The 24,890-nt window shown below is 50.6% G+C and overlaps 3 protein-coding genes across 3 annotated transcripts; 1 reads left to right on the top strand and 2 right to left on the bottom strand.

The window, feature by feature from the left end:
• Positions 1 to 627: 627 nt before the first annotated feature.
• Positions 628 to 6,619, top strand: ETH_00031055 (Glutamyl-tRNA(Gln) amidotransferase subunit B, mitochondrial, related; the record flags this gene model as incomplete). Its single annotated transcript, XM_013378723.1, has 15 exons — positions 628 to 944; positions 1,205 to 1,566; positions 1,778 to 1,856; positions 2,677 to 2,779; positions 3,166 to 3,228; positions 3,554 to 3,623; positions 4,106 to 4,197; positions 4,459 to 4,593; positions 4,817 to 4,926; positions 5,174 to 5,270; positions 5,545 to 5,663; positions 5,845 to 5,902; positions 6,001 to 6,069; positions 6,292 to 6,359; positions 6,499 to 6,619. 15 exons carry the CDS (start codon positions 628 to 630, stop codon positions 6,617 to 6,619), a joined length of 1,863 nt encoding a protein of 620 aa, XP_013234177.1.
• A 286-nt stretch (positions 6,620 to 6,905) lies between these two features.
• On the bottom strand, positions 6,906 to 8,753 carry ETH_00031050 (uncharacterized protein; the record flags this gene model as incomplete). The annotated part of the gene is made up of 5 exons (XM_013378722.1): positions 6,906 to 7,005; positions 7,153 to 7,205; positions 7,503 to 7,658; positions 7,888 to 8,219; positions 8,666 to 8,753. The coding sequence occupies 5 exons, from the start codon at positions 8,751 to 8,753 to the stop codon at positions 6,906 to 6,908; spliced, it is 729 nt and encodes a 242-aa protein (XP_013234176.1).
• A 2,350-nt stretch (positions 8,754 to 11,103) lies between these two features.
• Positions 11,104 to 16,569, bottom strand: ETH_00031045 (EH protein, putative; the record flags this gene model as incomplete). The annotated part of the gene is made up of 14 exons (XM_013378721.1): positions 11,104 to 11,312; positions 11,602 to 11,837; positions 12,286 to 12,386; positions 12,786 to 12,935; positions 13,065 to 13,187; positions 13,380 to 13,541; positions 13,763 to 13,855; positions 14,116 to 14,211; positions 14,395 to 14,505; positions 14,707 to 14,877; positions 15,236 to 15,355; positions 15,623 to 15,730; positions 16,050 to 16,205; positions 16,507 to 16,569. 14 exons carry the CDS (start codon positions 16,567 to 16,569, stop codon positions 11,104 to 11,106), a joined length of 1,899 nt encoding a protein of 632 aa, XP_013234175.1.
• Positions 16,570 to 24,890: the final 8,321 nt, after the last annotated feature.

Raw genomic sequence — 24,890 nt, 5'->3', positions numbered from 1 at the left:
CTGCAAATGAATCAATGCAGGCGAATATACAGTCTTGGAGAACTCGTTATCACTGCAACATGCAAGACACCAGCAGCCGCAGCAGCAGCAGCAGCTGCTGCTGCCGCTACCATCCTTAGGGCCCCCAGTGACCAGGTTGAACTACCCTCAGGCCTTTGAAATATTATGAAAAATGCGCACGCGCAGCAGAAGAGACTAGAACTCCATTAAGGCCTTTTTGTGTACAAAAAGCCCTCGCTTGCTGGTGCTGCTGTTGCCTCTGCGGCGGCAGCGGCTGCCCTACTGCTGCTGCTGCTGCTGCTGCTGCTTAGTCCTCGCAGCGTACAAAATGTGATATTGCAGCAGTCCCAGCTATCACAAGGCCTCACCTGCAGGGCTCCCTACGCCGCAGCGGCGGCTGCGGCTCCTGCTGCTAGGGCCTGCTGCCGCTGCTGTTGCTACAGTGCTGCTGCGGCTGTTACTACTGAAGTAGCTGCTGCTGCAGCTACATCTGTTACTGTAATTGCTGCTCCAATCTCTCCAACTCAGCTTCTGCGGCCATTGTAGGACGAAGCTGATGCCGTAGCAACAGGATAAGCAGCAATTGCTGCTCTTAGGACCAGCAGCGAAGGCGTGACTGCAGCAAACATGCAGCAGCGGCCGAAGCAGCAGCAGCAAGTGCTGCTGCTGCTGCTGCTCTTGCTCCTTCTGCTGCACATGCAGCCCACTCTCATGGCTAGGGTGCCCTCGCCATGCTTTATTCGCCCATATTTTGCTGCTCCTGCTGCAGCTGCTGCTCCTCCTGTGGCTACAGCAGCAGCAACTGCTGCTGCCTGTGTGGGATCTCCCAGGCTCCCCGTACGCCAGACTCTCGTACAGCAGCGCCTCAGGTGCAGCAGCAGCAGCAGCAGCAGCAGCACCAACAGCAGCATCGGCGGAGGGGCGGCAAGCTCTGCAGACAAAGAGTAGGCGTGAGCAGCTCAAGGTGCAGCAGGCGCAGCGGTTGCTGCTACTACTGCTGCTGCTGTGGCTACCTTAAGACCCTGCAGGCGAAACAGATTAAATCTTGCGTCTGCTGCTGCTATTGTATGGAATTGTTGTCCCCCGCAGCAGCTGCTGCTGCAGCTGTAGCAGCTGGCGCCCTTTTAGTTTCTGCTGCAGCTGCTACAGCTGCAGCCACTGCTGCAACGCTGCTGCTGCTGCTGCTGCTGCTGTGTCTCTGCAGGCTGCAGCTAATAGTGGGGATAGAAGCCCACGTGCAGCTCGCCACCAGCAGCAAGGCGTTTTGCTGCTGCCCGGCGTATCCCCCTGTTGCTGTTGCTGCTGCGGGGCCTGAGGGAGAGCAGCGTCTGCTGCTGCAGCACGAGCATGAGGACGCGCCGTCGGCGCTGCCGTGGATCCAGCAGCAGCAGCAAGAGCAGCAGCAGTGGCAGCAGCAGCAGCTGCTGCTGCTGCTGCCGGCGTGCTGCTTGCCGAACTCAAGGACTTGCCCCATTTGCCTGGGAGATGGGGGGGCTCTTCCTTCGCCCAATAGAAAGGCAGTCGAGTTGGCACTTGCTGCTGCGCTCCTGATGCACTGCAACACCGGTACTGCTGCTGCTGTTGCTGCTGCTGCTGCTGTTGCTGCTGCGACTGTTTAGATTAAATTAAGCCGAGATAATGCTGCTGTTGTCCTCTTCCCCTGCCTGCACCTCAGGGCTTAAGCTGCCTTTGCTACTGTTCTTGCCGGTGCCATTGATGGTCTTGCTGCTGCTGCTGCTGCTGCTGCTGCTGCTGTCGTTGCTGCTGCTGCTCACAGCTGACGTGCTGCGTTTCGACCGCAAGTGCTACGTGTACCCTGACCTTGCCAAGCGGTACCAAATTACGCAGACTTTCAAGTGGGTCTTCTGATCGCAGCAGGCGGCGCTGCTGCTGCTGCTGCGGCAGCTGCTGCTGCTGCTGCTGCGGCAGTTGCTCTGGCAGGTGCTGGTGCTGCGGCAGGTGCTGTTGCTGCAGCAGTTGCTGTTGCTGCGGCAGGTGCTGTTGCTGCAGCAGTTGCTGTTGCTGCTGCAGTTGCTGCTGGCGCTCTAGTTGCTGCTGCTGCGGCTCTTGTGGCTGCAGGAGCGGTGGGTTGCTTTTTTTAATTGGTTGGCTACAGTTGCGCTGCTGCTGCTGCTGCTGCAAACCCTGCCAGTCCGAGTTAGTATAGTGGCTAGTATTTCCGCCTGTCACGCGGAAGACCCGGGTTCAATTCCCGGACTCGGAGTGTTTAGTTCTTTCGGTTCTTTTCTATTTTACTTCAGGACTTCAAATACATTTATGTTTTTCTTGATATAGTTTTTTGCCATGTTTTATTATTTTTAATTCTTTTATTTATATCCTCGCTTTTTATGGCGCTTGTGAATTAAAACCTGTTCACTCACTGAAAAGAAAGAAATGCCTATGTTCTAGGGTTTAGGGTTTAGGGTTTAGGGTTTGAATGGCACGTGCTTGCTTCTGTGTAGCCTCGGGTTTCCTTCTGTTCATAGAGGCAATTGTTCGGTGTGCCTAAGTGCCACACTGACACTTTTCCAGATATTTTGTTAAAATATTTGTCTTAATTTGCCCTCAATTTCATTTGTTTTTGTTTATTTTAATTTATTTTAATTTATTTTAATTTGTCTTAATTTATTTCAATTTATTTTAATTAATTAATTTGTTTATTTCCCTTCTTCGCAGCCCGATTGGCTACGACGGTTTCGTCGAAATTCCCTCTGGGCGAAAAGTGCAAATTCACAAAATTCAGCTTGAGGAAGACACAGCCACAATGAAGCGGGCGGAAGTGAGCAGAAAAATTTAATTAAATTAATTTAATTTAATTTTAAAAATAAAGTAAAACAATTTAATTTAATTTTGAAAATAAATGTTTTATTATTAACTCGGTGTAATGAAACCAGTTTAAATGGCCGTGCTGCAGGCGAAGAATGCAGCAGAGGCGAAGCCCTATGGGGGGAAGCAGCAACAGACAAGCAGCAGCAGCAGCCTTAGCAGCAAACAAAAAGCACCTAGTTAAATTTTTTAATGTAATAAATGGAATGTATGAAACTCAGCAGCGGAGAAAATGCACATGCAGCAGCATGCAGTTAAAGGACAGACAAGCAAACGGGGTAGGCTGCTTCATTTTGTGCTCTGCTGCTTCTGCTGCTGCTGCTGCTGCTGCTTCTAAAGGACGGCCGTATAGAGTTGGACAGCAACAGAGCGGGAACTCCTTTGATAGAAGTAGTAACCAGGGTGAGTTAGCTTTTTTGTGATTTCATTTTTTTCCTTTTTCTTCTTTCATCTCTCATCTTCTATGTTTGCCACATTTTCATTCAGTTTCGACGTTTGTCCCGTTTGTACTATGTTCCTATGCCTTGCTATCGCTGCTGCAGCTGCTGCTGCTGCAGTTGCATCGACTGCTGCTGCACCTGCTGCTGCTGCAGCTGCATGCAGCCCTCACGCCATCTCTGCTTTGGTTCGCTCTATGTGAGTGATACCCGGCCGTATAAAATCGCCTTTTCCTTGCTATTTGTATTACCACTATTCCTGTTGCTGCTGCTGCTGCTGCTGTTTGCAGGCGGAGCCTCTGTCTCCCGCGGAAGCAACCGACTTTGTGCACGAGTTGTTTACGGATCTGCGCAATGCCGGTGAGCCATTCTTGATTGTGCCACAGGCCTTGTCCTTTGTGTCTTTTTATTTTTTCAATCTCCTTGTTTTCTTGCTGAGTTTCCTTTTTTCGTTTCTTTTTACCCCTCTTTCGTTCTTTTCTGCTGCTTCTCTGCGGCTTCTTTGGAGGCTTTGGGGCCTCTGAAGGTCTTGGGTTCATGACAGCAAAGAAGCCGTTCCCGTTGCTGCGGCAGCTGCTGCTGCATGCGCTTCTAAGTATCCCCTCAACAGCAGCAGCAGCAGCACCTAGGCCTTGCAGCAGCAGCTGCTGCATGCAGGAGCCCCTCACAGCAGCAGCAGCCTCTGAGCCCCGCGCAGCAGGAGCCAAGGGTTTCCTTGGGAGCAAAGAGGCGAGGGGAGCAGCAGCAAAAAGGAAAAGATGAGCGGAGAAATAAGAAGAGATGACTAAAAAAATAAAAAATAAATAAAAATTAGTTGCTGCTTCCCTTTTTCGCATCCACAGGCATCTGCCGCGGCGAAATGGCCCGCGGCCGAGTCCGCTGCGACTTAAATGTTTCTTTGCGCTCTCGAAACGCATGCAGAGACTTCCCGAGGGTAATTTGGGACTTTGGGGCTGCATGCGCAGCAGCGCAGCAGCACAGCGGCATAGCAGCGCAGCAGCACAGCAGCGCAGCAGCTCCAGGTGTACTGACACCTGCTGCTGAGCTGTCGGGACGCAGCTGGCTCCTGGGCTGTATGTACATTTGCGGTTTAGTGCCTGGGCTGCGCGTTCAGGGTTCGGGGTCAAAGCTTTAGGGTTTAGGGTTTACGGTTTAGGGTTTAGGGTTTGTGTTTGTGCGCTCTGCGCGCTTTAAGGTGGAAATAAAAAACGTGCGGAGCCTCAGGGCGATTCGCCGCGCTTTGCATGCGGAGGACAAAAGACAAAAAGACATAATTGAAAAGGGGCAGGAGATACAGCCCGAGACGCGGCACTGGGATGACGCACTGAAAGTAAAGCTGCTGCTGCTGCTGCTGCTGCTGCTGCTGCTGCTGCTGCTGCTGCCGCTGAAGTAGCAGTTTCTGTTCGCTGTGCAGGTGCCGCCCCTTGTGCTGCTGCAGTAGCAGCCAGTGCAGACACGCAACTGCGGAAAACTGCGCTTCTCCTGCAGCGGGAATAGCAGCATTCACAGCAGCAGCAGCAGGAGCAGCAGCAGGAGTCTGTGTTGTGCTGCAGCGTTCAGTGCCACTGCGTTCGAAGGTCAATTCGTCTTGGGTCTTCTTTCCATTTGAGGAGACGCAAATACCTCCTGTGTCTCTTGACAAGGAGACGAAGGCAAGAATTAAGTGAGGGTAGAGGCATGCAGAGCAGGCGCTGCAGCAGCAGCAGCTGCAGCCGCAGCAGCAGCAGCTGCTGCTGCTGTCGCTTTCTGTGCCCCTTTGGAGCCTTCAATGTTTATTCCTTTTTGCATTGTGCCTCTGCCTTGTTGCTAGGGGCACTGTCCAGTGGCTGCCTACCTACATTGACCGCGGCGTGTCGTTTAGGGTTTAGGGTTTAGGGTTTAGGGTTTAGGGTTTAGGGTGTGGCGTGCAGAAGGGGCCTCGTGCTCTCCGCGGCGTCCCGCCGCAGTTTATATCGGCAGTGGGGTCTTGAGCTGTCTCTGCGGACTGCCATTGCCAGGGACATAAAAGTGAGAAGCAAAAAGTTTAAAAAGGAAAAATAAAAAACAAAAAATATGAAAAGAAAGAAAGAAGAAAGGTCAAGAAGACACAAACAGCCATACAGACCCAGCAGCAGCAGCCGCGCGTGCAGCAGGCTGCAGCAAGCAGAAGCAGAAGCAGGATATTCCCGCATAGGGAGCAGCAGCATCGCCTGACCTGGAGCGAGATAAGGCCTGCTGCAGCGGTTGTCGATGCCGCTGCTGCTGCTGCTGCTGTTGCTGCTGCTGCTGCTGCTGCCCTCAGATGGCTGAGTTTTATGAGCAGCTAGTTGCTGCTGGGGCCCCCCCAGTGCGAAGTGCAGTTTTCCTTTTGAATGATCTTCAGGCAGCTCTTCGAGGAGTTTCTCCCTTGAGGCCTATCGAGTGGGTTCTCAGGTGTACAGACGGCTCAGGTGTACAGACAGCTCAGGTGTACACACAGCTCAGGTGTACAGGCTCAGGTGTACAGACAGCTCAGGTGTACACACAGCTCAGGTGTACAGACAGCTGAGTGGGGCTCAGCAGCTACTTCTGTTTATTTCAGTTTTTGCTTCTGCGGCTGCAGGGCTGGCGATTTGGCCCCTGCGCTTTGTGCTGCGGAGAGGAACTCTTTAAGCAACAAGGTAGGCTGGCGGCCTTCTTAGAGTTTGCATTCTAGAGTTTAGGGTTTAAGGCATAGGGCTGAGGGTTTGGAGGTGCCTAAGGAGTTGTGCTGCTGCAGGGCCTGCGCCTTTACGCTGCTGCACTAGCCAGAGGAGATCCACAGGCGAAGCAGCTCTTGGCCGAACCAGTACAAACCCTAAACCCTAAACCCTTGCTGCCCTAACCCTAAACCTTAAACCCTATATACTTGCTACCCAAACCCTAAACCCTAAACCCTTGCTACCTTAACCCTGAACCGTAAACCCTAAACCCTAAAACCCTCCCGAAACCCGGGCTGGCGCCTAAGGGCAGCCAGCGCCTTATCTAGCTATGTGGGCTTGGGGTTTAGGGTTAGGGTTTGGGTGCGCAGAGAACCCAAAACGAAACAGCAACAGCAGCCAAAGAGGCCCTTGAAGAGCTCATAAGAAAATCAAAGAAGTAAACCCCCACAATTGCAAACCCTAGAAACCCTAAGCCGCACAAACCCGAGGCCCTCACCCGCCAAAGGCCTGCAGATCCGTCTGCTCGGCAGAGTGAAGTAGGGTTTAGGGTTTAGGGTTTAGGGTTTACGCCGCAGGAAGCAGCCCGGGGCCCTCGTGGGCGAGCTGCTGTCCATACACCCAGGGCTCTGCCCCCGCACCGCCAGAAAGCTTGTAGAGGAAGCTTTGGCTACCCAGGGCTTAGCTAGCCACAGCTAGCTAAGCCGCAGCTAGCTGCAGCTAGCTGCAGCAGCTAGCTGCAGCAGCTAGCTGCAGCTAGCAGCTAGCATCTGCTAGTTGCTGCTAGCTGCTGCTAGTTTCGCAGCGGTAGCTGCGGCACGTCTGGCCGCAGCCCAGTTTGCAGCAGCCGCAATAGCTGCAACAGCCACGTGAGCTGCAGCAGCAGCAGCTGCTGTTGTTGCAGCAGCTGCTGCAGCAACAGCTGCTGCAGCAGCAGCAGCTGCTGCAGCAGCAGCTGCTGCTGTTGCTGCAGAAGCTGCTGCAGCTATCTGCCTGCTTTTCTTTCCTTGCGAGCTACCCGTTGCTTCTCCTTCTCCATCCGCTGCTGCTGCAGCAGCTGCTGGTGCTTGTTGCGCTGCACCTCCCTGCAGCAGCACAGCCAGCGCATACGCAGGGAGCCTGCAGCTGGGCAGCTTTTAGAGGCTAGGCTGGCCTGGACATGGCGAGGGTTTAGGGTTTGGAGAGGGTTTAGAGTTTGGCCAGGGTTTAGGGTTTAGCAAACTTAGCCTCACATCTCGTGGTCTGCTTTGGCCTTTGCCCGAGCCGCCTGAGCTGCTTGCTGCACCTGCAGGCAGCACTGCAAGGGGGCCTTCGGAAATTATGTCTAGGGTTTCGGGTTTGAAAGGGTTTAGGGTTTACGAGGGTTTGTGTTTTGCGAGGGTTTGGGGGTTCGGGGGGCTTCACGGTCTAGTGTTTGAGAGGGTCTGGGGCTGGAGAGGGTTTAGGATAAGACTGAAGGCTTGAAGCGGTTAAGGGTTTGAGAGGGTTTAGGGTTTGATGCGGTTAAGGGTTTGAGAGGGTTCAGGGTTTGAGGCGGTTAAGGGTGTGAGAGGGTTTAGGGTTTTATTCTGTGCTACTGTACTCTGGCCCTGTTGTCGTTGCACCAGATCCCAGGGTCGTCACCTTGCTTCTTGCTGCTGCTGCTGCTGCTGCTGCTGCTGCTGTCGAGCTGCAGCTTCCCCTCTTCGTCGCACTCAACCATTTCATCGAACTCAAATCCATACTGCTGCACCACACGCTGCAGCAGCAGCAGCAACAGCAGCAGCAGCTTCACATTAATAGACAACGACAAACAGCAGCAGCAAGCCATCGACAGCAGCAGGAGCACTTTTGAGCTAACGGCGCAGCAGCAGCAGCAGTGGCAGCAGCAGCAACGGCAGCGGCATCAGCAGCAGCAACAATGGCAGCAGCATCAGCAGCAGCAGCAATGCTAACAGCAACAGCAGAAGCAACAGCTGCAGCAGCACCTCCCGTATCCGTCTGGCTGCCTCATCCTCTGGCTGCTCGTCAACTTCTGCTGCTGCTGTTGTGCTGCTGGAAAAGACTGCTTCTAGATTTTGCTGCCGCTGCTGCTGCTTCTGCTGCGCTGCTGCGGGGAGCACCACTTCCACCCATCTCGCGGCGCAGGAGCAGCAAAAGTCCTGCAGCTGCTGCTGCAGCGCGCTATCTTCTAAAGAGAGACTGAGGGTTTCCAGCAGCTCCTGCTGTATTTGCTGCTTCTGCTGCTGCTGCGCATCTGCTGCTGCTTTTGCTGCTGAATTCGGGCTAGCAGAAGCCTCCAGCACCCCAAGGGTGTATTCTGCAAAACCACAGCCGCCACTACGGTTTAGGACCTAGGGTTTAGTGTCTAGGATTTGGGATCTAGGGTTTAGGGTCTAGGGTTTAGAATCTAGGGTTTACAATTTAGGGTTTTGGGTCCATGGTTTATGATCTAGGGTGTGGAATCTAGGGTTTACTGTCTAGGGCTTGGACTAGTGAAGGGTCTAGCCTTCAGGGTCTACGGTCTTAAAGTTAGACTCAATGGCTTAGGGTTTAGGGTCTTGAGTCTAGGGTTTAGGGTTTAGGAATATGGCTGAGTACAGCCAGCCAAAGTCTTGATCGCAGCTGCTGCTGTGTGCTTCAGGCTAAGGGGGCTGGGGTTTGAGGGTCTTTTGGCCTACAGATGCTGCATATACAGGAATATTTTCTTAAATTCGTTTAAACTTAAATTAAAAATTAAAAACCTTTTTCATAAGGCCTACGTACCAACGAATACCTCTGTGTCGAGACCAAGCGCCTCTAAGCCGTCCTGCAGGTACTTTTTGAACTCCGTGAGTTCTTCTGTGGCCTCCATTTGAGGGTTCAGGGTTTAGGGTTTAGGGTTTTGCCCTGGGGCTCGCGGTTTGGGCCTTAAGGCCTTCGGTTCCGGGTTTTGAGGCCGCAGAGGACTCCTAGTAAATCTCTTTTCTTACAAACTCGGCGCTGTTGGAAATCAAACCCCTTAAACCAGACTTGAGTTAGACATTAGCTGCCTTGTCCCTGCTGCTGCATCTACATTTAATCAGACATAAATGCAAAAATATAAAGATTTATATATATTAATATATGTTCTTATATATTTGTTCATATTTTGTTGGTGGCTATGGGGCACCACGTCTTGCATGCCATGGGGCCCCCCGATACGAGCGCAGCCCTAAGTAAAGCACAATGGATGAACAACTACATCAATTAATTGTGAATTCTAAAGAAAAGCATTAAAAATATATTTTGAAGAAATATAAAGCAGAAGACACTGGAGGAAACGCCGTGCAAACCCCCAACCTGCAGCCAGTTGCTGCTGGCTAGCTGCAGCAGCTCACAGCAATTTAAATGGCGAAAGCTCTAGCTGCACCAAAAAGCTCTATTCTTTTTTGCGCCTGCGGCTGTCTTTACCTACCCATGACTAGCCACGTGGCCAGCTGCAGCTCCGTGCAGCTAGCTGCGCAGTGCGCCACAAGTCCCCCAGTTAAGGTGGTTTTGATGAAGCCCTAAAAAGCTATTAAGCTGACTTGATGACGTCCTAAAAAGCCATTAAGCTGATTTGGTGAAGTCCAACTAAATCCTGTTGGGCCCCCAAGCCTCCTGCAGCAACAAGTGGTTCTTGTTTCCCCATTTGTGCCCTGACGGGGCCCCCTAGGGGCCCCCTGCAGACCTGACGGGGGGACCCACGGGAAACCCCCACAGACTTTACGGGGGCCCCCAAGGGGGGTCCCTGGTCAAGTCTAGCTAGGCTTTTCGGGGGAACCCAGCTAAGTCATCCCTGTGTCCGTAGGCAGTAAATATATTACCCACAAAGTGCTACAAGCAATAGGTGGGGAGAAATGCATTTAAATGAACTTCTTTGCATGCATAAGGTCGAAATTCGAAGCCGCTTTTTGCAGTTTGTTTCCTAAGAGGCAGTCGCGGGTGCACGAAGTCGACACCTATACGTACACCCGAAAACCTGGGGCCCTTTTGGCTAAAGCAACAAAGCCACGAAAGAAAGTGAGAAAAAGAAACCCCCGAAAACCCCGCGGGGCTGCCTCTGAGAGGCGCATGCAGCAACACAGGGCAGCAACAAATTTCCGGCGGGCGCCCTAGCGCAGCATAAAGGCCTGGTGGGCCCCCGATGGGCCCCGGGGGGCCCCCAGGGGGCCCCTAGGGCCTCTGCTGCCCCTGAGGCCCCTGGTGGACCTGGTGAACCCTTGGGACCTCTAGTGGATCTGGTGAACCCTTGGGGACCCCGGTGCCCCTCGTGGCCCCTGGGGGCCCCGAGTGGACCCTGGCGTCCCCTAGGGGCCCCTGATGAATTCTGGGGGCCCCAGAGGGCTAAACAGGCTCACAAAAGGCCTCCCCAATGCAAAAGACACAGTCGCTGCTGCGTAGATATAAGTGCAGTGTGTACACATGTGTATATGCATGCGTGTAAACTTTATACGGGTTTGTCTGCGAACCCTGACACTCCTTTGCATGTACCTTTAGGCCCACGTTCACCGAATACATATTCATACAACTGTTATGCATTTGTGCATTTGTATTCATGTATTACATTTGTATGTATACATACTTGTATATATACGTATGTATAAATGCATATATACAGATGTTCGTATGTGTATATATATACATATATATACACACATACGAACATGTATATGCCTTATATATGCATGCAGGCATGCACTCCCCAAAACGGCCATATATGTACATATGGGAAGAATTTTGCTTCGCGTGTACAGACACCCCACAGGCACGAAGTGTATGTACACAAAGAAATGCAAATGTGCGCATGCATTCGCACTTGCATGCGCATGCATAGGCCCCCACACATACACATACTTATACATGGATATATATACAATATTGTATTTATGAAAACGTTAAGGCATGCACACAGATATCCGCACAAGCAAATGCACTCATACATGTATATATACATTTATATATGTATGTGAAAAAGATAAAGCATATACATTATATATATTACTATATATATGAAAAAGATAAAGCATACACACTTCTTTGTATATACCTACGCCTACTAGAGCTATGCAAAAGAGTCCAGAGCCACAGATGTACACATTGGGCTAGGGACACATTGGGCTAGGGCCCCGGGCGTGGGCCTCCAAGCACCTTTCAAATAGAGCTAAATGGGCAAAAAGGAACTTTCAAAACCCTACAAAACCCTACATAAAGGCACTCTGCGAGGATATTTCTGCAGAGGCGCTGTGAGAAACAGCTCCTGAGGAGGCAGCGTCGTCCCCATGGGGGCCCGCCAGGAGGCCCCCACCCAGGGTCACCTGAGACCCTGAGCCGGGGGCCCCCAGGGAACCCGGACACCCTTGCCCTGTTGAAGTTTGGGGAGCCCAGCTGCTGCCCGGCGCAGCCCCGCCGCCTGCAGACACAGAGAGGCAGAGGCGGGGGGCCCTCAGTCTTGAAGCAGCACAGAGGGGGTCCCTTGCGCATGCAACTTGGACTGGGAAAAGCGCAGACTAAAAGAAACAAAAGAAGAATTAAACAGATTTGCGTTGGTTTCGGGAATTACCCAAGGCACGCAGCTGCGCGCAAGCTGCCTTAAAGGCATAAAGATAAACACACAGCAACAAAAACGCGGGCGCTTCAGTCCCAGCTGGTGCTGCTGCTGCTGCATTTGAATTGAGACCACAATTCAGTCTAGGGCTCACTCGATGGGGTGGAGTTGAATGCGTGTGGGTTGCTGATGCTGCCTGCTGACGTCTGTGACAGCGGCTGCTGCTGCTGCTGCTGCTGCTGCTGCTGGAAGTTAGCTGGCAGCAAGTTGGGGGGCAGAGAGGACGGCAGCTCGAGGCCCTGCAGCTTCATTTCTATAAAGCGCCGCGCCAGGGCATATTCGTACAAGTCCAGGTAGCCGTCTCTGGTGAAATCGGCTAAGTTCCAAACCCTACAAGCAAGGCACGCATGCACACCCAACGCACAGCCCCAGGATTCAGGCCATGCATGTGTGCATGTATGTATCCATGGATGCATGCATGCACGCATCCATGCATCCACTCATGCATGCATCCATGCATCCATGCATGCATGAGTGCATGCATGAGTGCATGCATGAATGCATTCATGCACGCGTGCATGCATCCATGCACGCGTGCATTGGCAGCCTGCTCGGTCTAAACACGAAGGCATGCGCTGCATGCATGCACCTTAATGGGTGCATGCGCAGCAGGCTGCATGCATGCAAGCATGCATGCGAGCATGCAAGGTGCCAGAGGGTCAGCGCCAGCGGAGGACAATGGGAAAAACACGAAAAACGAAACGAACAAGAAAAGACTCAGTTCCGCTGCCACCTCTTCTTCTAAGAGGCCCCCCGCCACCCCACAGTCTAGGCAAACCTGTGCAAAATGCCACTCGGCAATTTGCTTTTCACCAAGTCCACCTTCGCCTGGGAGCCGTCGACGCGTCCCAGAGAGTCAGGCCCAATCCGTTCAAAGTCCTAAACAAAAACGCACGCTGCACCTGGGCATGCACGCATGCATGCATACATTCGGGCATGCAGGGGCTGTCGTGCCTACATGCATGCATGCAGACACGAATGGATGCATGCATGCAGACACTTCGCTCCTTGTCACATCCTCCTTGACGCTCACAGATGCGTCAGCGCGCAATGAGCTGCATGTGCAGGTATTAATACTGTCTTCTATATTAGCCTTTGCGTGGTGGTGCAAGACAAAAAGGGCATCGCGATTAAGGGCTCACTATCAGTATTACTGTTGTTATTATTATTATTACTGTTGTTATTGGTATGATTATTAACAGTATTATTATTATTAGCGTTAGTATTACGAGTGTTAGTATTATTATTTATGGGTGTCAACGTGGAAGGTGTAGGCACCTCTCTGTAGAGCTCTACGTCCACTGGTTGATGGAGATATTTGTCTATGGCCCAAGAAGGAGTTGTGCTGCTTTGTGTAAGTGCGAGAAAAGGAGAAACTTTTCCTTCCACCAGCGAGCCGTCCGCTGCAGTGTGAGGCACAGAGGCCCACTGTACGTACACCCCACGCAGCAGCAGCAGCAGCAAACCACAAATTGCTCTCCTGCTGCAGCTGTGCACCTGCTAAATGCAAATCCAAAATGTGAGCAGAAGCAGCAGCTCGCTGAGGGCTCTATGTACCGTGTCAGTGGGGACCAGAGACATCAGTTTCGGGATTTGTGTCCTAATTATATTATCCAGTCCTTCGAGCTGCTTCATATCTAGCCGGGGGATTTTGCTCCATTCAAAAGAAGCCAATTTCTCCTGAAACCAAATAGCACAAAGCAGGCCATGCTGCTACCCCCATGAAGACGCGCGAACCCCGCAAACGAGACCCTAAACCCTAAACCCTAAGTTCTAAACACTAGATGCTGCAGGCAGAGCTCCCAGGACCCCTTCGGCCCTGTAAAACCACAAAAAAGCGCACAAGCCCGAAACCCTCTGGCCCAAACCTGCCTGCATTGTCGCCAGCGGAGGGAAGTCGCCTATGGGGACTCCATATTCTTGGGAAACTTGTTGATAAATGGTGCCTAGCTGGTTTATTAGCTGCTTCTTTTTGGACTCTTTGCCAAACATTGGCAACTTGTTGCGCAGGGTAGTCAGCAGCAGCGCATGCACCTGGCAGGGAAGAAAAATTAAACAAAAAAGGAAAATATTAATATCGGTGAACGAGAAAAGTCAACAGAGTCTGAAGGCCACGACGAAGACAAGAAGGACAAGGTGAACAAACGCAAAAAGCGGAGCAGAAGCAAAGCGGCAAAGAAACAAATAACAAAAACACAATGAAACAACAAACGAACAAAAGAATGCAAAAAGAAAAGGGCAAATCAAATCCCCACTTTTGCTAGTCTGGCTCTTTTTATGAAATCGTTCAACTTCCGAATGGCCGCGTCGCGGGGAACCCGAGCAATGTCTGAGTAGAGGTCATTGGCCTGCAAATTTGAATTTCCCGAAACTATCAGAAGTTTCACACTTTACATATATTTCGCAATTTTAAATAAGTTGATTTAAGCATACGCAGTATGTGCCCCGGAAGGAGCACTTCAGCATATCTTTGAAAAATATTTCTGATGTGAAGAAAGAGCTGCACGAAGTGCTTTCTTCACATCAGAAATATTTTTCAAAGATAAGCTCAGCAAGCGCTTGAGGTGTACAGACACCTCAAACAACACTTCAGAAACAACAGCCCCACCTCCGCCTCGAACAGTCTCCTATTTTCGTCGTTTTGCAACGGGTTGTTCCAGAAGGAGCCAATGTACACTCTTGCCACCTCAGGAGACGATATTACCTGCATGCGACGCACAAACCCTAAACCCTAAACCCTAAACCCTAAATCGTAGACCCAACTTTCTGCACGGTTGTTTGAAGGAGCAGGTCACGTTCCTACCAGAGCACTCGACGCGAGTAGTTGACAAGCCACCTAGGGTGCACCTAGTAAACCCTAAACCCTAAACCCTAAACCCTGACTCACTTTGCCAAGCGACCACATGAGAGCCCCGTAAACCCTCATCAGCTGCTGATAAGAAACCATGTCTGCTTTGTTCAGAACAATGCGGATTTTAGTGTCGTTGCCCCTCAAAGCCTGCAGCCGAAAGGCAGCAAAACTAAACCCTAAACCCTTACCCTAAACCCTAGACCACAAACCCTCGAGCCCCTGCAGCAGCCACTGGCAAACCCTACCCCGAGCAGCAAGTGTCTGGCAGCCCCGGCGATGCTGACGGTTTGTGGCCTACAGCTTGCACGAGGGTTTAGGGTTTGAGGGTTTGAACTCAGGGCTTTTTACATTAATGCATCTTCTGAACTCGTCTGAAATGTCCAACTTGTGCGCGTCAAATATTAAAAGAATCAAATCCACTCTTTCCGCAAACCACTGGACCACTGCCTCAAAGTCATAACCCCTGGAGGTTTGTTTGTTGCCGCTCAAGACCCCCGGGGTGTCGATTAGGGTCAAACCCTGCAAAAACCACTAACCCTAAACCCTAGCCCTAAACCCTAGCCCTAAACCCTCAAAAGCGCAGCTTTTTGAAAGCGCACTAGGGCTGAAAAACTGCAAGTCCAAAAGAAGCAAAAGTTACAAAAAAGTGGCAAAAAAAGGCTTTACGAAACGAAGTGCTAAAGAGAAGAGCACGAAAAAAGATTAGAATCCAACAAAGACCAACTGCATGCAAGCACAAAAAGGCGCAGTAAAGGAAGCCAGAAGAGGGCCAAGACAGAAGCGGCAAATAATTGTGGAGGTTGCAAATATTCGCTGCAAACCGCCTCCCCTAAACCCTAAACCCTCAAACCCTCAAACCCTATCTTTTTAGCCTCACATTCAAAACCACGCAGGGCAACAAAGAACACTCAAACCGCTGCAGAAATATATTTCCAAAGTTCGACAGCTGGCTAAAAGGCTTCGTGGGGTCCACCACCGCCGTGTTCCCTGGTATGACCTGCCAGCAGCCAACCCCGCCCTAAACCCTAAACCCTAAACCCTAAACCTTAAGCCCTAAACCCTGAGCTCTACGCTCTGAGTCTGGACCCTTGGCTGCCCCTGAAAGGAAGCCTTAAGGCTTTCGCCGCGGCTCAGGGCGGCTTGGGGGCGTTTAGGCTCAAGAAAGGCTTCATGTCGGCGGCTTAGGTTTTATGGTTTAGGGTTTAGGGCCCACCTGGTGTGTGGCGCTGGGTTTCGCGTCTAGGGTTTAGGGTTTAGCGCCTACCTGGTCTGTGCTCCCCTCCATAATTGCTACGAATTTGTCCGTCGTTGGCTCAGGCCCAATTCGAAGCCCCGGGTAGTCTCTCTCCAGCAAGTGTTGCACAAAGGTTGTCTGCAGCAAATCGCAGTCCTCAGCTTTCCATAAACCCTAAACCCTAAACCCTAGCGCCGAAGTTCTGCAGACTGGATACTGAACTCGGATAGTAGGCTACCGGCAGCAGACCTCGCCGTAGTCCTAGTCATCCTCTAAATCCAGAAGCCTAAACCCTAAACCTTAAACCCTAAACCCTAAACCCGAATAGTTCCTCTCCATCAGTTGTTGGACAAATACTAACTGCAGCAGATCATTTTGAAATTAATGGGCGGAGAGGCTGTGCTGCTGTGAAACAGTAGCAGGCGAGAAGGTCTGAGGCCGGGGCTCGAGGGTTTACCTTTCCTGTGGAGTACTGGCCCAAAACCATCACCATGGGTTTCGCGGCGAAGTCGCCGTCGGTGAGGAGGGGAGAATAAAACTGCTGAAACTTGAAATCCGACTCAAGAGGCAACAAGTACTTCTTGTACATGGCTTGCAGACCCGCCTTCACATCCTGCAGCGCAAACCCCAAACCCCAAGACCCAAAAGCCATGCATTGCAACGCACAAGTCCCGCCTCTCTCAGCACGAAAAAGTATGCCGAAAAATTAAAGCTGAAACACCATTTGGGGTCAAGGTTCCGCAGGAAAAGCCAGGTATAAGAATACTCCAGGTGCGTCGGAGTCCGTGTGCGGTTTCGCCCCAGGTGTATGTACACTCCTGGATGTTCGGAAATCTGTCTTGCTGCTACGCAGGTGCAAGTCACAAATTCAAACCGCGAATTTGTTTTATTATTTCTCATTTTTGAATGCTTACATTGTAAACGCTGGCGGACTGCTGGGTGCCGCTCTTGCGGCTTCCGAAGAGCCACCTGCTCATTTTGCCGCCCGCTCAAGCAATGCAGACATTTCTATGCAGCCCAGAAGCACGCCGTAGAAGCCGCCGCCCACTTCAGAGGCGTGGCGGGCGCTCCTTTTGCAGCTGCACAGGAGGGCTTGGGGTTTTCGCTGGAGTTCAGGGGATAGAGAAAGACTTGTGCTGGGGTTGGCTCGAGCCTGGGCTCTGCCAGAGGTCGCCCCCAACAAAGAATGCCGAGAGCTATCTTCCCCAGAGATAGTGGGAAACCCCGGAGGCAAAGAAACGTACTTCTACGCCAGCTCCAGAAGGAGAACCCCTGGTGGCTGAGAGAGGCCAAAAAGCGGGCCTTCAGGCCACAAGGCTGCATGCATGAGCAATTGAAACTATAGACACCAAATTAATTCACCAGGGACTTCAAGAAGGAGCGCAGGGTCAAACCCGAAGACTTGCAGTAGGGGCCGGAAGCGCATGCAGGCAGCAGCCACATGCTATTGCTACTGTTGGGCTCTGGGCCGTGCCGTTGCTTACAGGCGGTTTTAATACATTTATTTCTCGTTAAAAAAGATGAATGATCGTTTTGCATAATTGTTTTGTCCCTCACTGCCGCACTTTCCCCAGTTTTGCTGCTGTGCGTCTGTGCATGTAGAAGCCGCCACAGACTCTGGCCTTCAGAGCCCAGGTCTGGCATCAAGCGGCCTTAAGCTACTGCGTCTAATTGCTCTACTTTTGTAAAATTAGACTATAGTTGCCATTTTGTAACAGATTGTGGCGCAGCAGAGGCACATTTCTTGAACGGCCGGCTGCGGGCACCAGCTAGCTGCTACGGAGCTCCTGCTGAATGGCATAATGGCATTTGAACTGGCTTCTGGCAGCAGGGGAAATTTATGTTTGCTGCTGGAGATGTGGAAGAGCTGTGCCGTGCTGCAGCCACAATAGAGGCCCGAAGCAGCATCAATGCAGCATAGAGATGCTCTTAGTTTTCTAGTCCCTCGTTTAGATCTACTGATTCTTCTGCTTTAACTGCGAAACAGCCCTTCAAGAGTAGTTCACGTTATTGGAGCTGCTTCAGCAGATAAGAACTCCTGCCACAGACAGCACTGCAGCAATGCATGCAGCGAAATAAGTGCCTGCTGCGAAACCCCGAAAGCCGAGATTGAGGGCTCTACGGACCCGCCCAAATAAGCGTTAGCCCAGCAGATAACGAAGAGAGGCCGCGCCAGCGGGGCTAAGGGGTCCCGCAGCTCTTTGCTGCTGCTGCTGCTGCTGCAGCTGCTGCTGCTGCTTCTTGGGTTCTGTTGTTTGGGCGGCCCGCGCCGAACATGGGCCGGCGTACCTTTAACGGTGCGCCTACCAGCGTACCCTTCTAAACAGGACAGCTTAAACATTTCTGCTAGCGTTACGGTGGCAAGAAAACCGGCCTGTTTTGCGATTGCTCAGTGGCCAAAACGATATCGTGAATCAGCAGATATCTTGGGCAGCAGCAAGAAACAAGTGCAGTCTGAACGGCCGGCGAGAAATGATCCACAGGCACAATGACCTCAGGGACGCAGTAGCCTAGCCCCATGATCCCCCAGTCGTAAGAGCATAATCAAAACTTCTAGTGGGATGTAAGTGTCGGTGTGGAGCTCTAATGGAGAACCAAAGAACAGTTGCTTCGGATCATAGCTTGCCGATGATGCGAAGCATTTGCGCATGATTATACAAACTACAAAAATTGAATGTGGACGTGCACAAGAAAGCTACAAGATAGATGCAGGCATACCGTGGCGTTTAATGGCGTAAGTGCCTGGCATAGCGTTCAACGTGCGTATGTTGCTTCGGCGTCGGAACGGCAAACTGTAGCCGGAGTAGACGACCGAAAATGATTAGAACAAAAGAATAGGCGCTTACAGTATCAGTAAAACTAAACACTGAAGAGGGCCGGAAGGCCAAACTGTTACGAGGGCAGTCATTTGACGCGCGCCTTTGTACAGTCGCTGTGAAAGGCGGACTGAGCATTTATCTCACAACACGAGAAGATAGTGCCTTATTACCCAAACGTATATCTAATGGAACCTATGTAGCAGTTATTCCATTTTTCGTATCTTTCACACATTACGTATGTATAGCTAAGGGAAATGCGTACCATCAGTCAATTTCAGTGGAGAGTTGTTAACGGAAGATGGTTAGCAGGTAGAGACTGGAGTGATGCAAAGCGTTTACGGAACGGGTAATTGAAAGGCTCGGAGAGAAGGGAACAAAGAAGTACGGGAATATATGTAGAGAGAAACAGTTGGCTTAACCGATTCAAATACTTTGTCACGTTCCAATTCAGATATTTTGTCACGTTCATTTTCCTCGGCCCATATTACTATATGCACCTCTTTTCCCTGAAGCCAGTCTTTTCACATGACTCAACTCGAGAGACGGTACCCTCATTATTCCAGCGCTTGTGTTTGCCTTTGTTCTCCTACTTTTCTGATGCTGTCGTTTTCCACACTTTGTTTTGGCATGGTAAAACTTTTCCGAGCGTGAAGAAAAGCATGTGTTATCATTACCCAATTTGGCCTCTTTGTTCAAATGCCGCTTTCTAGAGGAGAAAAGGCAGCTAATGATACGTAGCAATGCCAAATTTTAGAACGAGGCCCCTGAAATCCCCGCAAAACTCCTCTTATGCTGACCTCAACACATTTCTGGGGGCGGCACCAGGTGCTTTCTAGTAAAAAAGGTACCTTAGGGGTACATGCTCACTATGTCGGGTACAATTAAAGTTAAAAGTTCCTCTCGTCGCCGTTTTAATCCGAGTTAGTAGTAATTTGTTTCTCTGACTTCAAGGGGTGAAGAATGCACAGCAAAACTGCAAAATTTGAGGCTGCATCCTACTCTCAATATACTCCAATCAGCATTGAAATAGATAAGCAACTGACTGATAAGCTACAGCTGCGGGCCCGTAGTGGAAGACTGTATTAATACACAACTTTACAACTGCGGAATGGTCCAAGTACTGCTGCAAACTAAAAACAAGAAGATGCAAAATGTTCTTGTAGTTTTACATGTAGATATGTGCAAGTCTGATTTCGGCTCATTCTTTGAAAGACTATATGCCAGCAAAGAAGAACGCGCGTTTTCTTGACATTGTGAATCAAGTCAAAGTCAGGTCAGCACTCCTCAACATTACCAGATTGCAAATTCTGGTATTTAGTGAAGTACTATTCTTAAACGTTATGGATCACGCATTAGCTTAGACTAGCATTGAGAAAGCCACAATAATCTATAAACACAAATTAACCGCTTTGCTGAAAAGTGCAATCCGAAGGTATTGCTTGCTTGGGAATGGCAAAAACATGGTAATGTTGGCCACCTCTTCACAGACGCAAAGCTCGATTCAAGATGATTTGCGCACAAAATATGGTAGATTTTCCCATAACGGGTTAACAATAAAGGAACCGCTACAAAGGTATTGACGGCCATCGTTCCGATAAGCTCAGCAAAAACAAACGCTGCGGCTCAAGTATGACACTTAGATGCCCATGACGCTACCCCGCACCATTAGACAGTTCTAGAGACAACATCGCTGCCCGCTATGGTGTTTGCGTGGCAAACAGGCTGCACTTTGTTGGGACAAAGCCGGAAGAGATTAATAAATGAATGCACAAAAGCTGCAACAAAAAGTTTTGCAGCAATACAGCATTCAGTCGTTCACAAATAACAAAAACAGACTGATTAGTCAAAATTGCACTCCAAGAACGACTTTTTATTGACGCTATATCGTCTCAGCTGTTTGAAAACGTCTTCAATTAATTAAGCGCCGCGCACAGTGTTAGGGTTCTTGCAATGCATATCTCTCCAAGCTGTGCCACTGACAGTGTTTTTCTTCAGTTACTTTTTGAAGCTCTATAAAATTTCTTTGTTGAAGTGGGTGACAAATCTCCAGCCTGAAGAAGTAGATTTTCAAGAAAACTGAATGAGGACTTGATCTCAGGAAAGGCTGCAGGCAAAACGCAACTCCGCAAAAGCCTGGGGCTGCAATACAGCCCTCGCGCCCGCACTGCAACTGTGGCGGAGGCAGAACAGCAGAGCCGAAAAAGCGTTCTGTCCAAAGTAGTCTTACTGGCATGCCATGTGCAAACAGTTGACAGATTTGAGAATCATTTATTACATTCATCCACGCGGAGTTTACGATGGAAGCACCATGAGCCTCCTAAAATTCTACTAACCGCAGGTATGAATATAACTACAAAGCGCTAGAGTAAGAACGGCTCGAGGAAGCTGACGAAGAAAACCATTTTCGTGACTTGCTTTCGTGATATGGATTGAGAGCAGAAATGCCGTGACTAGCGGATTAAGTGGTTGTACATAGGGAATTACGATGATTTCCTCTATGCTTTGATGCCATGTATCGCGTTTCTGAATAAATTGTTTTTCACATCGTGTTACTCAGTACTTAGCCTGAGCCGAATATCGTCACGACATACCTCCTAGAGCTGAAACAACAGACCAAGTAACGTTTGTCTGCTTCCACACAAAACTTGTTTATGCTCTGCTTAAATGGTTCTGCCCAGCCATGCAAAAAATGCTCCGGCAGCGCAACGCAACTGGATGAAAATTCTGGCGTGGAGCGCTTCAAAGCCGGACAACTACTAACTGCAAGTGCAGACATAACGCCACCTCCCGACACAACGGTTTCGAAAACGAAGCAATCAATGCATAGGGAGCTATTAAAATGTCACTGCTCAAATAACAACTAGAACTGTATTGATGCTATATTTCTGCAAAAAATAAAAGTCAACAAAAGGAGTAAATCTCACAGTTTGCAGAGTTGAATGCATCCACACCCTTCCAAAGTACGGTGTCTGGAACACAAAAAAGTAGTTTTAAAGCAGCATGCTTTCCATGCTTGCAAACAACGTTGTTTCATGTGGACCAAAGACTTTAAGCAGGAGCACTGTTTACAAATTCTGCCTTGCTGGTGAACACTCCCAATCCGCGTGGCAAATGCTGGGCTTTGCGACAGTCGCAATCACACTTTGCTCGTGGATTTTGTCGAATCATGAATATCTTTGATGCCGCAAACGGACTTTGATTTTTGGCTACTCGAGTTTTGGCGTCGCCAATAGGTGTTTAAATCGTCATAAAAAGCTTTTTCAAGTGACTCGCTCGTTGAACGGTACTTTTGATGATTTGGAATACGCATGAACACACACAGTAGCCCCTGAGTGGCTCAGAGGGACAAAAAGCACGAAACTTTGAAGCATTAACACAACCAAGAAAATCTTCTATCGTCTAGCCAGCGAGGTATATCCACTGAGCTCCCGCAATTACAACGCGGCAAAACTCACACCACTGCCGGTTGTATTTCGGATAGGAACGTACCATTAGCTGTGCAATGCAAACTGAAGCAGTTTCATCTTAAGACGGCGTCACAAAACACTACATAATACACAGTTCACTTACGAAGACCCAAAAAAACTAAAGCTTAAATCCAACCTTGTCCGCCAAAAACATACGAGCAAACTGCACATGCAGAAAAACAAGAGACAGCCACGAAAATGCATTTGTTCCAATAATTGAGGACTCGCTTGAACACCAGCAAAACTGTACACCAGCACGTCAGCGATATTCCTACCTGAAACCAGTAGGCTTCAATCCAGCATTACCAAACCAGTCAAACACACGACAACATAACTGCAGTCTAAGAGTACATCCGAGAGACTACAAAACGCTACAAATAAAACTCTTGAAAATATGACAGAGTCTTACATATGTCCCTGTTAAAAGCCACGCGCGTTAACATTGACAACTCAGTTGTCGCTTTATCGACCTCAAGGTCTGCATTGTCTAAACGTTTGTGCAGCACTCGCCCTCGCCTACAAACGACGCCTGACGTGACCATCGACGAATCTTTGCCACGCGCTTCACACAAAGGCGCTTTGAGCAACGTCGGATGAAATCGCCTTTCAGATGCGCCGCTTCCATTCGCTAATTACACCCCAAATGGCAAATTCTCTCTCCCTCCTCGCCAAACCCTGCAGCTTCCCTTGCCGTCCAGTCCGACGAACAATTCAAGCGCTGACGACGCTGCTTTCATGATCCGCCGACGTGCGTTGCTTGCTGTCTCCATCCCGAACGGCCTACGCTACAGAATGCATACGAACAACACCCGCCGCAAATGCAGCTGCCATTCCCTGCACAGACCGCGTCTCGCATGGCTATTAAAACTCAATCCAGGACAGGCCGTGCACAGCATGCCCGTAAGACAAAGCAAACACCACAAGCAAGCAGTCTCGTGACGTGGTCGAGCGCCAGCCTTCAGCAATGTTGTCAGCACGTTTGTCTCGCTTAGAAAGAGTGGAGCGCCTTCGAGTGAGTGCAAGGTTTCTGAGAGCCGACGACGGCGACGGCTGGTGAGCGCGCGTCGAGCGTGGACTAACGTATGCTGCGTGGAACGCCACGAACAAACTCTCGCCGAGCGCGTGCCCTCGACACAACGCCGGACAACAGATACTAGGCATAGACACTGACTTCCTGATGCCCACCAAATAACCCAAAGCACGACAAACACATGAGGCCCGTCCACGGCTTCCAAACGCGACAAACGTCGTGCAGCCAAATGCTACCAGCAAAATGCCTGGGCTGCACCACGGAGGTTACTAGTCTCCGATGCGAATAATGTATCGTCGGTCGTGGAGCGCAGTCTTTCCCCGTCCAAAAAACGGAAGCAACAACGTATTTCCGTTGGCTGCCAAACTAGAACGCGACGAGACCCTACGCAAATTTCTCACTTTGACTCACCACCCACCACAACTGCAGTGTCGCAGAACATCCAACAAACTACAGAATGCTTCCTACAACTTCAAGCACCACAACGCACGTCCTATTGGGAGGCATGCGCGTTAACATTGACAACTCAGTTGTCGCTTTATCGACCTCAAGGTCTGCATTGTCTAAACGTTTGTGCAGCACTCGCCCTCGCCTACAAACGACGCCTGACGTGACCATCGACGAATCTTTGCCACGCGCTTCACACAAAGGCGCTTTGAGCAACGTCGGATGGGATCGCCTTTCAGATGCGCCGCTTCCATTCGCTAATTACACCCCAAATGGCAAATTCTCTCTCCCTCCTCGCCAAACCCTGCAGCTTCCCTTGCCGTCCAGTCCGACGAACAACTCGAGCGCTGACGACGCTGCTTTCATGATCCGCCGACGTGCGTTGCTTGCTGTCTCCATCCCGAACGGCCTACGCTACAGAATGCATACGAACAACACCCGCCGCAAATGCAGCTGCCATCCCCTGCACAGACCGCGTCTCGCATGGCTATTAAAACTCAATCCAGGAAAGGGCGCGCACACCATGCCCTTAAGACAAAGCAAACACCACAAGCAAGCAGTCTCGTGACGTGGTCGAGCGCCAGCCTTCAGCAATGTTGTCGGCACGTTTGTTTCGCTTAGGAAGAGTGGAGCGCCTTCGAGTGAGTGCAAGGTTTTCGAGAGCCGACGACGGCGACGGCTGGTGAGCGCGCGTCGAGCGTGGACTAACGTATGCTGCGTGGAGCGCCACGAACAAACTCTCGCCGAGCGCGTGCCCTCGACACAACGCCGGCCAACAGATACTAGGCATAGACACTGACTTCCTGATGCCCACCAAATAACCCAAAGCACGACAAACACATGAGGCCCGTCCACGGCTTCCAAAGGCGATAAACGTCGTGCAGCCAAATGCTACCAGCAAAATGCCTGGGCTGCACCACGGAGGTTACTAGTCTCCGATGCGAATAATGTATCGTCGGTCGTGGAGCGCAGTCTTTCCCTGTCCAAAAAACGGAAGCAACAACGTATTTCCGTTGGCTGCCAAACTAGAACGCGACGAGACCCTACGCAAATTTCTCACTTTGACTCACCACCCACCACAACTGCAGTGTCGCAGAACATCCAACAAACTACAGAATGCTTCCTACAACTTCAAGCACCACAACGCACGTCATATTGGGAGGCACGCGCGTTAACATTGACAACTCAGTTGTCGCTTTATCGACCTCAAGGTCTGCATTGTCTAAACGTTTGTGCAGCACTCGCCCTCGCCTACAAACGACGCCTGACGTGACCATCGACGAATCTTTGCCACGCGCTTCACACAAAGGCGCTTTGAGCAACGTCGGATGGGATTGCCTTTCAGATGCGCCGCTTCCATTCGCTAAATACACCCCAAATGGCAAATTCTCTCTCCCTCCTCGCCAAACCCTGCAGCTTCCCTTGCCGTCCAGTCCGACGAACAATTCAAGCGCTGACGACGCTGCTTTCATGATCAGCCGACGTGCGTTGCTTGCTGTCTCCATCCCGAACGGCCTACGCTACAGAATGCATAC

This window comes from Eimeria tenella, genomic scaffold (genome assembly GCF_000499545.2).
Source record: "Eimeria tenella Houghton genomic scaffold, Eth_scaff96, whole genome shotgun sequence".
Lineage (NCBI taxonomy): Eukaryota > Apicomplexa > Conoidasida > Eucoccidiorida > Eimeriidae > Eimeria > Eimeria tenella.
This window is presented reverse-complemented; position numbering and strand designations above follow the sequence as displayed.